The sequence below is a fragment of the Mytilus edulis genome, chromosome 4 (assembly GCF_963676685.1).
Source record: "Mytilus edulis chromosome 4, xbMytEdul2.2, whole genome shotgun sequence".
Taxonomy (NCBI): domain Eukaryota; kingdom Metazoa; phylum Mollusca; class Bivalvia; order Mytilida; family Mytilidae; genus Mytilus; species Mytilus edulis.
In genome coordinates this window covers 77914728-77930508 of record NC_092347.1, presented here as the reverse complement: position 1 = coordinate 77930508, position 15781 = coordinate 77914728, and the positions used below count along the sequence as shown (strand labels likewise).

Genomic DNA, 15781 nt, shown 5'->3' with positions numbered 1-15781 from the left:
CCCTTTTTTTAAAACTGATGTCAATTCAAATTTCTAATGGAGTTTGCAACAATAACTACTCATTTAAATACATCATAAAATATTAAAATGTAACAAAAAGTGCTTGTTATCACTGAATGGTAAAGAGTGTTTTAATTTATCAGTTGGTAGTAAAAGTGAATATACATTGTGCATTGTATAAAACAAGATATTTCTTGCTATTGCGCAATACTGTGCAATTGAAAATATTTGCTATTGCACAATACTGTGCAATTGAAGATTTCTTGCTATTGCACAATACTGTGCAATTGAACATGTTTTGCTATTGCACAATACTGTGCAATTGAATTGCACAATACTGTGCAATTGAAGATTTCTTGCTATTGCTGAATACTGTGCAATTGAAAATTTCTTGCTATTGCACAATACTTAATATAATAATTTTGGATCCTGATTTGAACCAACTTGAAAACTGGGCCCATAATAAAAAATCTAAGTACATGATTAAATTCAGCATATCAAAAAAGCCAAAGAATTCAATTTTTATTAAAATCAAACTTAGTTTAATTTTGGACCCTTTGGTATTTAATGTAGACCAATTTGAAAACGGGACTAAAAATTAAGAATCTACATACACAGTTAGATTTGGCATATCAAACAACCCCAATTATTCAATTTTTGATGAAATCAAACAAAGTTTAATTTTGGACCCCGATTTGGACCAACTTGAAAACTGGGCCAATAATCAAAAATCTAAGTACATTTTTAGATTCAGCATATCAAAGAACCCCAAGGATTCAATTTTTGTTAAAATCAAACTAAGTTTAATTTTGGACCCTTTGGACCTTAATGTAGACCAATTGGAAAACGGGACCAAAAATTAAGAATCTACATACTCAGTTAGATCCGGCATATCAAAGAACCCCAATTATTCAATTTTTGATGAAATCAAACAAAGTTCAATTTTGGACCCTTCGGGCCCCTTATTCCTAAAAACCTGTTGGGACCAAAACTCCCAAAATCAAACCCAACCTTCCTTTTATGGTCATAAACCTTGTGTTTAAATTTCAAAGATTTCTATTTACTTATACTAAAGTTATGGTGCGAAAACCAAGAATAATGCTTACTTGGGCCCCTTTTTGGCCCCTAATTCCTAAACTGTTCAGACCTCAACTCCCAAAATCAATCCCAACCTTCCTTTTGTGGACATAAACCTTGTGTTTAAAATTCATTGATTTCTATTAACTTATACTAAAGTTATTGTGCGAAAACCAAGAATAATGCTTATTTGGGCCCTTTTTTGGCCCCTAATTCCTAAACTGTTTGAACTAAAACTCCCAAAATCAATCCCAACCTTCCTTTTGTGGTCATAAACCTTGTGTCAAAATTTCATAGATTTCTATTTACTTAAACTAAAGTTATAGTGCGAAAACCAAGAAAATGCTTATTTGGGCCCTTTTTGACCCCTATTTCCTAAAATTTTGGGACCAAAACTCCCAAAATCAATCCCAACCTTCCTTTTGTGGTTATAAACCTAGTGTTAAAATTTCATAGATTTCTATTCACTTTTACTAAAGTAAGAGTGCGAAATTAAAAGTATTTGGACGACGACGACGACGACGACCGAAGACGATGCAGGACGACGACGCCAACGTGATAGCAATATAAGACGAAAAATTAAAATTTTTGCGGTCGTATAAAAACTTGACAGAAACCTACAATACAATTAATTTTATTGGTTAATGGCAGTGTTCATAATACAATATTCATATAGCATCCTGGTAAACAGGAAATTTTGAAATACCATCTTGTTTCTAGAAATTACAGCATCACATTCTTAACCCTTTCAAAGCTACACAAAAAAATAACTGCTGCAATTTTTTTGTGTTCATTCATTAGAACAGTATATTCCTTTTCAGACTGCTGTATCCTTTTTATTATAAGAGATACAGAGAAGTTATTGCATGAAAAATGCTCAGGAGAGTATGAACTGTAATGTTAAGCAGTTATTTCAGTACATTTTTAATCAGGTTACCTGCATTTTCAGGTAATTAACAGGTAAAAGGTGTAATTTATTACATTTGTGTTGAATTTTGAATAAAAACTACTTTTAGTCTTCATCTGTTTTGTTGTTTTATCTGCAATATAATAAAGAAGACACCAATTGCCCGATTCCGTAGCGTATTGCACCATACACAACGTATTATGTAATCGTGGCACAAATCAGTGGCTCCGTCCTCAAAATTTTCAGTCAACCTCCGTTTCCCCCCCTTTTTCTACGTCTCGTAATGATCGATCAAATCATATTTCTCACACAAATTAAATGTAATAAACACATTGAGATAACAAGAAACCTTTTTACTAATCCTTGTTGTCAGTTACGCCATAGAAATGCTTAAATATTTCCATATTTATAGCTTCGTTTCCGATTTCCGCCATTTGCATTTGTCAAAATATTTGTTTTTATTTTCCTTCAATTTTCCTTCTATTTCATGATTTTACAATAAAAATTGTCGGGATTTCAAGCGCAAATAAGATCTTGTATATCCTCGATCCTAGAAAACCCAATGGTTTAAGAATCCTGATGAAGAATCCGTTGTCATCGCGGCATATGGCTCAATATCTTTAATTGTTTTTTACATAGGCGGTAATGGTAACATTTTTTCCTGTAGCTCAGTCCATATCGTAAACTTGGATATGTATGATAGCTCGTTTCGAAGCTGTGACATTTTCACATATGTGGTTAAATTTTCGGGGTACGAAGTGAGATTACTTTTTCCGTAAATTAGCAAACCCCGATCATCCTTTTGTGATGCAGCTCCTTGTGGTAAAATATCCCCTTTTTAACACAATAAGTTCTTGAAAATTTAATACTTTGAACACATTCAATAGCTCCATAGTTTTTACACATTTATTCTATGTTCCTCTACTTTCCTAATCACTACAAATAATTAAGTTCAGTCATTTGTTAAAAATAGAAACATGTCCAATATCACTACACAGAGATTTTTTCTTTACACGTGACTTTTGAGTTCCTCATTTCGAGGCGCATTAGGGATGTTGTCCCATATGCCGCGAATAGCAGTGGCGGATGGCATTTGTCATCGCAGCATATGCCGTGTATAGCGTTGAAAGGGGTTAACACAATCTTTTGGAAAAATTATTTTTAGATAGCATCACATTCAGGTAAATTCAGAATTTATTTCGTGTATCTATTATAAGATTTCAGCTTTCCAATTGCGAACTTTCCATTTCTAAGTATTTCCAATTTATATTCCATTTTTATGCTCCTCTAAGTAGCAATATTCCAGCAGCACCTGGAATGTTGCTACTTAGAGGAGCATAAAAATAATATATAAATTGGTTATCGCCTTTCTTGGAGTTTACCAAAAAATGTTTTTCAGCATCTCATATTAAAACTCACTTTTGGCAATAAACAACCTTAGTTCTTGTTTAGTTCTTAATTCATAAACTGAAAATGATTCAGTAACCTTCTATATATATCAGGGAATATATACTATAATTTCTTTGCTAATACCTTCATTTTTCAGTTTCTTTGTTAGTTGTTCTGTTTTTTTCTGTACCAGTGAATGAGTCTGTACCAAAAATTCTTTTTCAGCTTCCACCTTATTAAAAAAAAGAAGACAGAAAATTTATATAAAAGACTAAATAATGTATCTGCATAAAATAATTGGATGACGATAGTTTGTCTTGACCTATGTAAATAATCCCTCTTAAACAATGAGTTATAAATTTAATTACAAGAGGTTCCCCAGAGCTGAAATCAGAATTGATGACCTAATTGAGTTAGGGAAAAACTAGAAAGCTATAAGGAGTTAGCTTTTGGTTTCCATCAATGGTTTATTGTTATACATCTTATTTCCGGGATAATTTTGCCATTTTTTGGTATTTCTTGCATTTCTAATCATTTTGCTGTTTGATTTATTAAAGTGTTCAAAGTCTTTAGGCATAAATCAAGAGGAATCTAAGAAAATTCTTCCATTTTAGCATACCTGAAATGAATTGCATATAATTATTAATCTACATGTAATTGCTATTTTTGAGATATTTCATTTATAGCACAAAATTTTCAGTTTTAATATCAATTGCTCCAGAATTTGGATTTCGTTTTCACCAAATTACCTGTATTGACATATCTAAGTCCTCAATAAAAAATATTAACTTAAAGATACTAAAATAAGGACACAACAGGACTTTTATCATAAAAAGAATGGAGAAAATGTAACTTTATACAGCAAATGAATGTACTGCTATCATATATGGGCATTACATTAGTGTGCTAAATAGATTTCTCTAATTCTTTGTCAATTTATCCCTTTCTGCACCCATTGTATAAACAAATTTAATCAACATGTGGTTTGTTTGATATAGTTCTTCATTGGTTAAAATCTGATTATGACGTCAAATTATCTTGTTTTCCTCTGAATTTCCTATTGTGACGGCATAAAAAAAGGGGACAATGCCTGATGACGTCACATAGAAAAAAAAACCACATCTTTATGCAGATCAGTCACAAAGAAGGAATAAGTTTGCCGGCGTATTGTTTGAAAATCATTCGAGAAAAAGATTCCACCACCAAATTCTCGTGTAATATGCACAGTAATCAGAGCCTGTATAACAACCCCACCATGAAAACATGTATATTATCAATGACCATCTGGTAAGGTATCGGACATCATGTCAAGGCCACTAGAATTCAGATGTCAGAATGCATTTGCATGGTTAATTCCGCAAAACGTATTGTAAACAAACCTGTGAGAAATTGACTATTTGACACAATGAATCACAAGGTTCTATTAAGAGTTTACAATCACTTAAAAACACACAGAATTGGTTGAAAAAGATCAATACTTCGTGTCAGGTTGTAGTGCACCCTAGGTTGAAATTACAGTCTTATCATGTATATGAACTGATTGTGTTATGTTCTGACTATACTTGCTATTAAAGTAATTACATAAACATATGTCTTATTCAGTAATTTCAATAACTTATTATATACAATGACTGGGACATTTGTTTATTGTTGAAAACACTTGTCTTTTTTTTTGGATTTTGTTTGATTTCTCATTGATATATATACCACACTTTCTTTAATTCCTTGTTAAAGATATTAAAGGGCATCATATCAAAGGCTTTATTTTAAGTATGTTTGAAAATGTAATTACATAAGAAGAAAAAGTATAATGAAATCTTTTTCCAGTAATCTGTGAAAAATCGCTTTGTATGTCATTTAAAAACATGTGTTCTTAGTACTGTCGGTGATTTAGAGACAGTTTAACTTACGCGTCAAACGTTAACACTACTTTTAACGCCGTTTCCATTCACATTGTTAACGTCATCATATCTTCTGTTAACGTTGTTCTATTGTTATGTATCATGTTACTATATTGAGTTGAGATTATACGATCAAACGAACCAGACGTTGTTTTACTGCCTGTCCAGACTTTCAGTTAACCCATCCGTCACATTGGTGCCGTGACCAGGATAATGACGAAAAAGAAAGCCATTAGAGTGGGTCATCGAGGAGCCGCGCGGAGATTAATTTCAAAGATTGAAGAGGAATTAGAGAAAGAAACAACACAACGCGACGAAATAGAAAGCCTATGTGAAACTTTGAAGAAGAAGAGGGATATTCTTTCGGAACTTGATAATGAAATATTAGAGGAGATTGCAGAGGAAAACATGGAAGCAGAGATAGAAGACTCAGATCGGTATGTTTTAGATATAGAACGAATTTTGACAAAAGTACGCAATTCATCAAGTTCAAAACAGAAAAACAAATCAAATGAAACTAGCTCTAATCAGAACTTAAATCCAAATGCAGCAGATTTTGTTTTTATCAACTCCACATCTACATGTAATACTCCACATCCCATGCAGAATAATGATATGCAATACAGATCGTCAATGAGCGCAACAAATTCTAGCATCTACCACAAGCTACCAAAATTGAATCTACCATATTTTAATGGCAATTTGTTAAACTGGCAACCTTTCTGGGATGCGTATCAATCAACAATACACGATAACCAAACATTAACAGACGTGCAGAAATTTACGTATTTGCAAAATCAAATTCAGGGAATAGCCGCGCAATGTATCGCCGGTTTGCCACTCACAAGTGCAAATTACTATCAAGCCGTATCAATACTGAGAGAGAGGTTTGGTCAGAACCACAAAATCAGGAACGCATATATTCAAAATTTAATTGATTTACCCGCACCGAGGTCAAACGCAGACAGTTTGAGAAATTTTTCCGACAGAATTGAGTGTAGCATACGCGGATTAGAATCGTTAGGAACAAACGAGAGTACATTTGGAGCCATTCTTACGCCTATTATATACAATAAGTTGCCGTCCGATGTACGAAAAAACATAACCCGAGACCGCGGAAACGACGACTGGGACATCGAATCATTGAGAACAGCCATAAAGAGGGAAGTATGCGTACAGGTCGCAGGACAATCTACAGGTACAAGTAATGAAGATTTAGAAATTTTACCGACCGCTTCGTTTATTGCCGAAACATTTCCCGGAAAGAACAGAAAACAGTCACGTAAGAAATGTTTATTTTGTGAAGAATCCCACCATCCAAATACATGCAAAAACGTGAAAGATGTTGAGAAACGAATAGAAATGGTGAAGCGAAAAAAGGTATGTTTTAACTGTTTCGGAAGTCATAGAGTAGCTGAATGTAAGTCTGAATTTAAATGCCGCCAGTGCGGAAAGAGACATCACACGAGTATACATGTCCAAGTACATACCACAGAACCAAAGAGCTTGACCGAAAACCAGTATAGTACACAAAAGACCGTAGCACATACCGCCGTAGAGGAAACGCCACTGGAGCTAACCACATCCTTACATTCTACTGTTACTGCACATACAGATGTTTTACTGAAAACTGCCGTAACTCCAGTTTGGTCCGAAAATCGATCGATAATGTCAAATATTTTACTTGACGAGGGAGCACAGAACTCATTCATAACTGAAGATTTAGCTAGAAAATTAGAAATTGAGTCCACCGAAAAGATTGCACTGAAAATATCTGGATTTGGAGGAAACGAAGGACAAGTTCGTCATCTTGACAAAGCAAACATAGCTATTGAAACAGTTGATAATCAAAGAATAGAAATAGAAGTAATAATTGTACCGAAAATTGCCGCTCCTATTCAGACAAAATCCCAAAGGGAAATCAAAGCACTGCCATACTTACATGGTTTACGACTCGCACATCCGATATGCGCAGAAGACAAGTTTAACATATCTTTATTGATTGGCGCAGACTATTACTGGTCAATAGTTGAAGATGAAATAATAAGAGGAAATGGACCGACCGCAGTTAAGTCGAAAATTGGTTATCTCTTGTCAGGACCCGTACTAACTAAGAACGGAAGTACTTCAAAACAATCGGCAATGATGAATATTTTGACTGATCACAGAGCCGTTGTTTGCGACTTGGAAAAGTTTTGGAACTTAGAATCGTTGGGGGTTTCAGGAAGCGATAGTATTAAAAGTCAGTCTGAAATTGTAAGAGAATACGGAGAAAAGTCTATTATACTAGAAAATGGAAAGTACACAGCTAAGTTACCATGGAAACCAGATTTCCTTCCGCTGCCGCTTAACATGGAAATGGTTAAACAGCAAAGACGATTGGCCGACATGGAATGGAAACAATGTAACGTCTAGTGTATGTACAACAATGTCGAAGAACGATGACAAAATTGAAACAATGGAGAATAATCAAAATGTATGTATTGGTATAGGAGAAATCATAGATATCGAACGGTACAATTCTTATAGAAAATTAACCCGAATTACCGCATATGTAATGAGATTCGCAACAAACTGCAGAGCAAAGGAAACTGAACGAAATAAAGATTTATTACGTATTGATGAAATTGAAAATGCAAAATTCCTATGGATAAGATATAAACAAGGTAAAATATTTAGTGACGAAATAAATTGTATAGATAATTCTACAAAACGTAAAACACTTGTGCGACAATTAAAGCTCTTTCTAGACGAAAAGCAATTATTACGTTGTGGTGGTCGCCGAATAGACAATGCGACAGTAGGAGAAACAGTCAAGTTTCCATATCTGTTACCGGCAAAGGACCGTCTTACACATTTGATAGTGTTAGAAGCACATGAGAACACACTACATTCAGGTATAAATATCACTCTAGCATACATACAACAAACATTTTGGATTCCGAAATTAAGACAGTGCGTGAAATCTATATTGATGAAATGTGTAACGTGCCGAAAAGTAATCGGAAAATCTTATCCCGCACCAGAAATTCCACCATTACCAAAGGAGAGAGTTCAAGATGCTACACCCTTTAGCATAACCGGTGTAGACTTCACAGGAGCGCTAACGATAAGGAACAGACACAACGAAGAATCGAAGGCTTACATTTGCCTATTTACATGTGCTGTCACTCGAGCAGTACACTTGGAATTAGTTTACGATCTCAGCGAAGAATCTTTTTTATTGTGTTTCCGGAGATTTGTAAGTCGACGATCAGTGCCGAAAATAATGATGTCAGACAATGCGCTAACATTTAAAGCTGCTTCAAACGAAATTTCACGACTTTGCAATTCTAGAAAAGTTAAAGAAAATATTCAGAATTATGGCATTGAATGGAAATTCATCCCAAATAGAGCTCCATGGTTCGGGGGCATGTGGGAAAGAATGATTGGCTTAACAAAAACATCACTTAAGAAAGTATTAGGACGTGCACATGTCAACGATGAGACTCTAAGGACTGTATTAACAGAGATCGAAGCCACACTCAACGATCGACCAGTGACGTATATTTCAACAGATATCAGAGATCCGGAGCCGCTTACACCATCCCATCTTATACATGGACGTAGGATAACAACTTTACCGTATGTATCGTCAAATAGTGCTATTGACAATCTAAATGTATGTGAATTAACACACACAAACTTGAACAATCAAGCGATACGACAGAGACAATTGATTGAGAACTTCTGGACAAGATGGAAAGGAGAATATCTTACTTCATTGCGAGAATATCACCAAAGAGCTGGAGTCGACGTTCGGAAGATTAAAGAAGGCGATGTCGTTCAGATACACGACGAATCGAAGCGCGTGCATTGGAAACTTGGAGTTGTGCAGGACACTATTAAAGGCAAGGACGGTTTAGTTCGCGTTGCTATGGTGCATACCAATTCAGGAGTTACAAATCGACCCGTGACGAAACTCTACCCATTAGAAGTCAACAGCATGGAATGTTATCTGAGACGAAGTGAACGAAGAAACTAACGTGTGTGAACAGACTTGTTAATTTTTCTTATTTGTGAAAAGACTGTCAAATTCAAAGAGTTTTTTACGTAATCTAATAATTTAATATTTTTTTAATTATTTGTGAGATCAATCTATTTTTTGTTCTTTCCGCATGCCACTATATATCACAGCTAATGGACATTGCATCTGGTGGCCCCGAGTATGTCGGTGATTTAGAGACAGTTTAACTTACGCGTCAAACGTTAACACTACTTTTAACGCCGTTTCCATTCACATTGTTAACGTCATCATATCTTCTGTTAACGTTGTTCTATTGTTATGTATCATGTTACTATATTGAGTTGAGATTATACGATCAAACGAACCAGACGTTGTTTTACTGCCTGTCCAGACTTTCAGTTAACCCATCCGTCACAAGTACATTTTACACATGTAGTAGTCCATCATGCATTGCAACACGTTGGATTGGTTGATTACTTATGTAAACAATTTGATGCATTATGCAATTAAACAATCGGAGGGAACTTTATTATAAATGCTAATATATACACACTTGTTAAAGGTAGCTAATCTTATTTTTTAGCTCACCTGGCCCAAAGGGCCAAGTGAGCTTTTCTCATCACTTTGCGTCCGTCTTCGTCCATCGTCGTCCGTCGGCGTCCGTCGTCGTCCCTTGTTAGCTTTTACAAAAATCTTCTCCTCTGAAACTACTGGGCCAAATTAAAGAAAACAAATCATCATTGGAGTATCTAGTTTAAAAAATGTGTGGCGTGAGTCGGACCCTGCCAACCAACCAAGATGGCCGCAATGGCTAAAATAGAACATAGGGGTAAATGCAGATTTTGGCTTATAACTCTGAAACCAAAGCATTTAGAGCAAATCTGACATGGGGTAAAATTGTTTATCTTGTAAAGATCTATCTGCCCTGAAATTTTCAGACGAATCTGACAACCTGTTGTTGGGTTGCTGCCCCTGAATTGGCAATTTTAAGGAAATTTTACCGTTTTTTTGGCTCTTATCTTGAATATTATTATAGATAGGGATGAACTGCAAACAGCAATAATGTTCAGCAAAGTAAGATCTACAAATAAGTTAATATGACTAAAATGGTCAGTTGACCCTTTAAGGAGTTATTGCACTTTATAGTCATTTTTTACCAATTTTTCCTAATTTTTTCTAATCTTTTACAAAAATCTTCTCCTCTAAAACTACTGGTCCAAATTTAACCATACTTGGCCATAATCATCATTGAGGTATCTAGTTTGAAAAATGTGTGCAGTGACCCTGCCAACCAACCAAGATGGCCACCATGGCTAAAACTAGAACATAGGGGTAAAATGTAGATTTTGGCTTATAACTCTGAAACCAAAGCATTAAGAGCAATTCAGACAGGGGTTAAATTGTTTTGCTAGTCAAGATCTATCTGCCCTGAAATTTTCAGATGAATCTGACAACTGGTTGTTGGGTTGCTGCCCCTGAATTGGAAATTTTGCCGTTTTTGGTTATTATCTTGAATATTATTATAGATAGAGATAAACTGTAAACAGCAATAATGTTCAGTAAAGTAAGATCCACAAATAAGTCAACATGACAAAAAGGTCAGTTGACCCCTTAAGGAGTTATTGCCCTTTATAGTCAATTTTTAATAATTTTGTAAATATTGTAAATTTTTGTAAATTTTAACAAAATATTTTCCTCTGTAACTAATGGGCCAAGTTCATTATAAATTGAGATAACTGTAAGAAGCAAGAAGGTTCAGAAAAGTAAGATCTACAAACACATCACCATCACCAAAACACAATTTTGTCATGAATCCATCTGTGTCCTTTGTTTAATATGCACATAGACCAAGGTGAGCGACACAGGCTCTTAAGAGCCTCTAGTTAAATTGTGTTGAAGAAAGTTTCCTCTGTAGTGTAAATTTTCTACTATGGAATACTAAAAAGTATGAGCGCATCTCTTAAGAAGAGAGAAGGTTGAAGATTGTTCAAGTGTTTCTAGAATCAAACGTCTAGAATATCAATGTATCATATATTGTCTAAAATGGGCCAAAATATCAAATTATAACATACAGTTTAAATTTAGTTTATTTATGTCCTACATACCGGCATATGTACTATTTAAATGCTTTGTTTGAAGAAAATACTTTATCTTCTTCACAATTCTTTCCATGTTTACCAAAATTTCAAAAACTTTAACCACAGAGTGAATATTTGTAAACCCAACTTTTCCGATGGAATGTAGGAAAGCATTAAATACTAATAATGTCTTGCTTTTTCGACAAAAGTCGAAAGCTCTACAAAAATGTATACCAGATGTCATACTAAACTCTGAAATATACCTAAGAAACTTTAAGCAGATTTTGATTGTCTCTTCTTTTTGGTATTGATATCAAACTTTGCATATAATTATAATTTAAAGTTGATAATTTGAATTCATTCATATCTATTACTTTATTTTAAACAACATTTTTGTTCCTTTGAAAACGCGTTCAAATATTTGAACAAGTGCCATTTAAATTGAGGACAAACCTATACTTAAATACTTCATTTACTTCATAATCAAATGTACTTCATTCAAATGTGGTAATTTAATCTAATCTATGCACTATATCATTTTGTCAGGTATTAAAGGTAATATATATATAAACATTCCTTCCATAAATAATAGTGTGTGAAATAATTGTTTTATCTACCACTTGATTAGGTCGTCTGTCGATACAGACCAGGAAGTAAAATACGTCATTAAACAAACTGACGATCTATCATAAATGGCGTTCTCTCAATCAGTAAGAAAAAGTCAAGTACCAGTAAAATGTAACTTGTGTGAAAATGAGACTATTAAATGGAAATGTGAAGACTGTGGTTTATTATTGTGTACTAACTGTAGGGATACAAAACATTTAAAAATTAAAAATGCACAAAATCATAAGATAGTTGACATTAAGCAAGTAGGTGTGCATTCTGAAGAAGTGGATTTTACAAACATTAGGTGCAAAGATCATTCCGGACAATCATGCTGTCTCTTTTGCAATAATTGTGACAGTCTAGTTTGTCCAATATGCATTGCTAAAATACACAAAAAGCATGATTTAATCGAAATCAGTGAGGCATTTAATACAAAAATAGAGAGCCTAAAGAAGGGACAAAGTAAAATTCAGACCAACAGAACTAAACTGGCCACAAATAAACTATTTTTGGAACAATGTAAGTCTCATGAAAATGAGAAGTACACTAAGGTTATACAAAAAATTCAAAATCATGGGAAATCTTTAAAGAAAGCAGTTGACAAATACATAGAAGAGCTAAAAAATGAAGTCAGTGAAAATCGAAAAGCAATAACACATTCAATTGACATTGATCTTGATGTCATATTAAGATCCATGAAAGAGACCGAGGACCGAAACAATGATACAGAAGATCTTATTAAGGCATCAGATATGGCCAAGTTTTTTCGTGAAGTCAGCCGAATAGAGAAATCAATAGAGATACTAGTACCGAAAACCCAGTCATCATACAATTCCATTCCAAAATTTGTTCCAGGGGAGATCACTCAGGCTATTGTTGGAGTGCTACAAAGTGATGACACTCCGGTAGAATTAACTGTTACTCTAAATATTATTTCAGAATATCAAACTGAACTTTCTGCCGTATTAGATATAATTCCTTGTCCTGACAAGTCAATCTGGATAAATTGTGGTTTAGATAGAAAGTTAATGAAAGTTAAACCAGAAGGAAACAATCTGAAAACTATATCTACTTTCAACCTTGGTGTCTATGGTATGGCAGTACTTCCATCTAATGATATTCTCCTGTCCCTCAGGAAACCAAGACTACAACAACTCAGTGTTACCACTGGTAAACTGACAGATACTGTATATGATGTGGCCCCTTTGTGTTCCTCTGATGTCCACATCACCAGTGGTAATAAAGTAGTTGTAGGAGGTTTAAACAGTAAAAAACGAGGAAGAGTAGCAGTGTTTGTGATGAATAAGAATGGAGACCATGAGACTGTGTACGAACATGACAAACATAATCAATCTATATTTAATTATCCCAATAGTATAACCAGTACCAGTAATGGTAATATACATGTTGTAGATTGTGAACCAGGAAGTGACAGAGGAAGAGTGGTGGTGTTAGGACAGGGAGGGGATGTTATCAATACATATACAGGACATACAGAGATCAACAAGAATATACCATTCAAACCAATCAGGATAGTGACAACACCTAGAGACAATGTAATTGTAGTGGATTTAGAAACTGATGTGTTTCACATTTTAAACAATGTTGGAGAACTATTGACTCATTTCAATGCCAAAGATAATGCAATAATCCTTCCATTCACCCTTGGCTTTACATCAACAGGACAACTCTATATAGGATGTACAAGATATGGAAGTAGTACTGCAAAGGAGGCAAAGATATATCAAGTGACATTATCAGGGTGTTAACATTCAAATTGTAATACAACTTTCTTACAAAATGTATATGTATATACTTTTTTTTAAAGACAATAAATATAGTTCACCTTGTAGCACAAATAATATTATCATGTATATATTTGTTTCCTATCTAGAAAATGTTATAAAAATAATTAGTTTATTTGTTTTCAAATAAATTCTTTAACTGTGCATTGGTTAATAATTTTGAAATTGATGACATTAAAAAAAGAAGTACAATTTTGTAAAAGGAAAAAATGAAAAGTTTAATTTTCAATGTGTAGAATGGTAACAGACTTTTGGGTTTTGATCTGTATTTCCCCAATAATTGAGTTGTGGCAAAGGACTTATCACGTTTTGAAAAAAGACAGCATGGCACACTTTGAACCACATAGACGATAAGAAGTTGTAACTATTTGTGTTTATATGATAACGGAAGGCACTAATAATCTAAGTTTGCAATACATATGTATTATACATTGTGCTTTGTTACCACTCATGGCTTTTTCAAACAGCTACACACAATAAAACAGGGCAACCAACTGATCACGTTACCAATAGTGAAGTTTGCGTACAAATACAATATAAGATTTAAGACGTTTTATTTCATGCAAAATACATAATTGAAACATATTTGTGTGCATACAAAAACAGGAAATAACAATTATCAAAGCTCTATCAACAGAAATTACACCAGTGGTAACTGTATTTAGCCTGTTGTCCTGTTAAGTGTGGAGCTGTTTGAAAAAATCCAAAAGTGGTACCAAAGCAAAATAAATAATATTGCAATCTTAGATCATTAGTGCCTCATATCATATAAACACAAACACTTATGACTTCTTATTGTCTATGTGGCTCATTGTGTGTCCTGCTGTCTTGAATCAAAACCCAATAAGTCCATTGCTGACCCCAATTAGTGTGGAAACGCCAAACAAAACCCAGATAAGCTATTTACCATTCAACACTGATTTCTTTTGCAAAATTTTTTCAGCATACATGTTTTTTAATCGCCACAATTTTACTTCTTTCGCAAAATACGAATTTGGTGACTGCTAGCAGAAACCCTGATGTAAGTCCTACAGTACAAGAACACACAAATCAGACAACGTTTTACTATCATAATGGTCAAAGGTCAAATGCAAGGTCAGTGTGACAGATAAAGACACATCTCCAGCCCTTGCTGCAAGTGCATACTAAGTTTGGTTATGCTAAGTTCAATGGTACAATATATATATATGGGCAGGACACAGAACAGACAAGGTTTTACTATCATGAAGGGTTAAAAGTGAGAATAACCTGACATTGGTTTATCACACATCCCAGGCACATGAAGCTATTGCAAACCTCAGTTTACAGTACAAAAGATATGAGCCAGATATGAATATGACAATGTTTAACTATCATAGTGGTCAAAGTCAAGGTCAGAGTGATCTGAAGTTTGTATGTGACATATCCCTAATCAATGATGCAACTGCATACTAATTTTGATTATCCTAAGTGTTATGGTACAATTTTTATGAGCCATACACAAACTGGTTTTACCATCATAGGAGTCAATGGTAAAAGTCAAGATCATAATGAACTGATTTTGGTTTATGACGCACTCCAAGTCCATGATGCAACTGCATACAAACTTTGTTAACAAAATTGTTAAATTACATATGTGATGAACAAAACACAAATTGGATAAGTTTTTACTATCATAGTAGTCAAATATTGAAGTCAAAGTCAGTGTGACTTGACTCTAGTATGTGACATATCTCCAGCTCATGATACAGCTTCATACCAAGTTTGTTTGTTCTTAGCTATATATTTAGTGTTATGGTATGAAAGGTCTGAGTTGGAACAAGAATCACTATCATATGGGTTATATTCAATGCTAGAGTGACACGACTTTGGTATTTGACACCTACGTTTGCCAATGATGCAACTGCTTACCAAGTTTGGTTTAAGTCTTATAGTACAAAAGTTATGCACAGGATAGGAAGAGTGATCCTGAATACCCCCAACTTTGTTTTCAGTCATGAGGCATATATATATGAACATGAATATACGTG

The 15781-nt window shown here is 34.2% G+C and overlaps 2 protein-coding genes across 8 annotated transcripts in view; one reads left to right on the top strand and one right to left on the bottom strand.

Annotated features, from left to right (window-relative positions):
* LOC139520589 (uncharacterized) overlaps window positions 1–15781 on the bottom strand; it is a 67108-nt gene that overhangs the window by 12789 nt on the left and 38538 nt on the right. For 4 of the 7 annotated variants that reach the window (XM_071313385.1, XM_071313387.1, XM_071313386.1 and 1 more), the window contains one exon: window positions 3518–3605. The exons of the other annotated variants lie outside the window; for them this stretch is intronic. In XM_071313385.1, the coding sequence (XP_071169486.1) occupies window positions 3518–3605 (88 nt within the window). The remainder of the gene's footprint in view (window positions 1–3517; window positions 3606–15781) is intronic. 7 annotated transcript variants of the gene reach the window in all.
* LOC139520590 (uncharacterized) lies at window positions 12022–13916 on the top strand. The gene has a single exon (XM_071313393.1). It carries the CDS (start codon window positions 12051–12053, stop codon window positions 13734–13736), a length of 1686 nt encoding a protein of 561 aa, XP_071169494.1. The 5' UTR covers window positions 12022–12050; the 3' UTR covers window positions 13737–13916.

Bases quoted from the DNA above. Each gene is read 5' to 3' on its own strand.
- LOC139520590 (XM_071313393.1), top strand. From the start codon at position 12,051: ATGGCGTTCTCTCAATCAGTAAGAAAAAGTCAAGTACCAGTAAAATGT.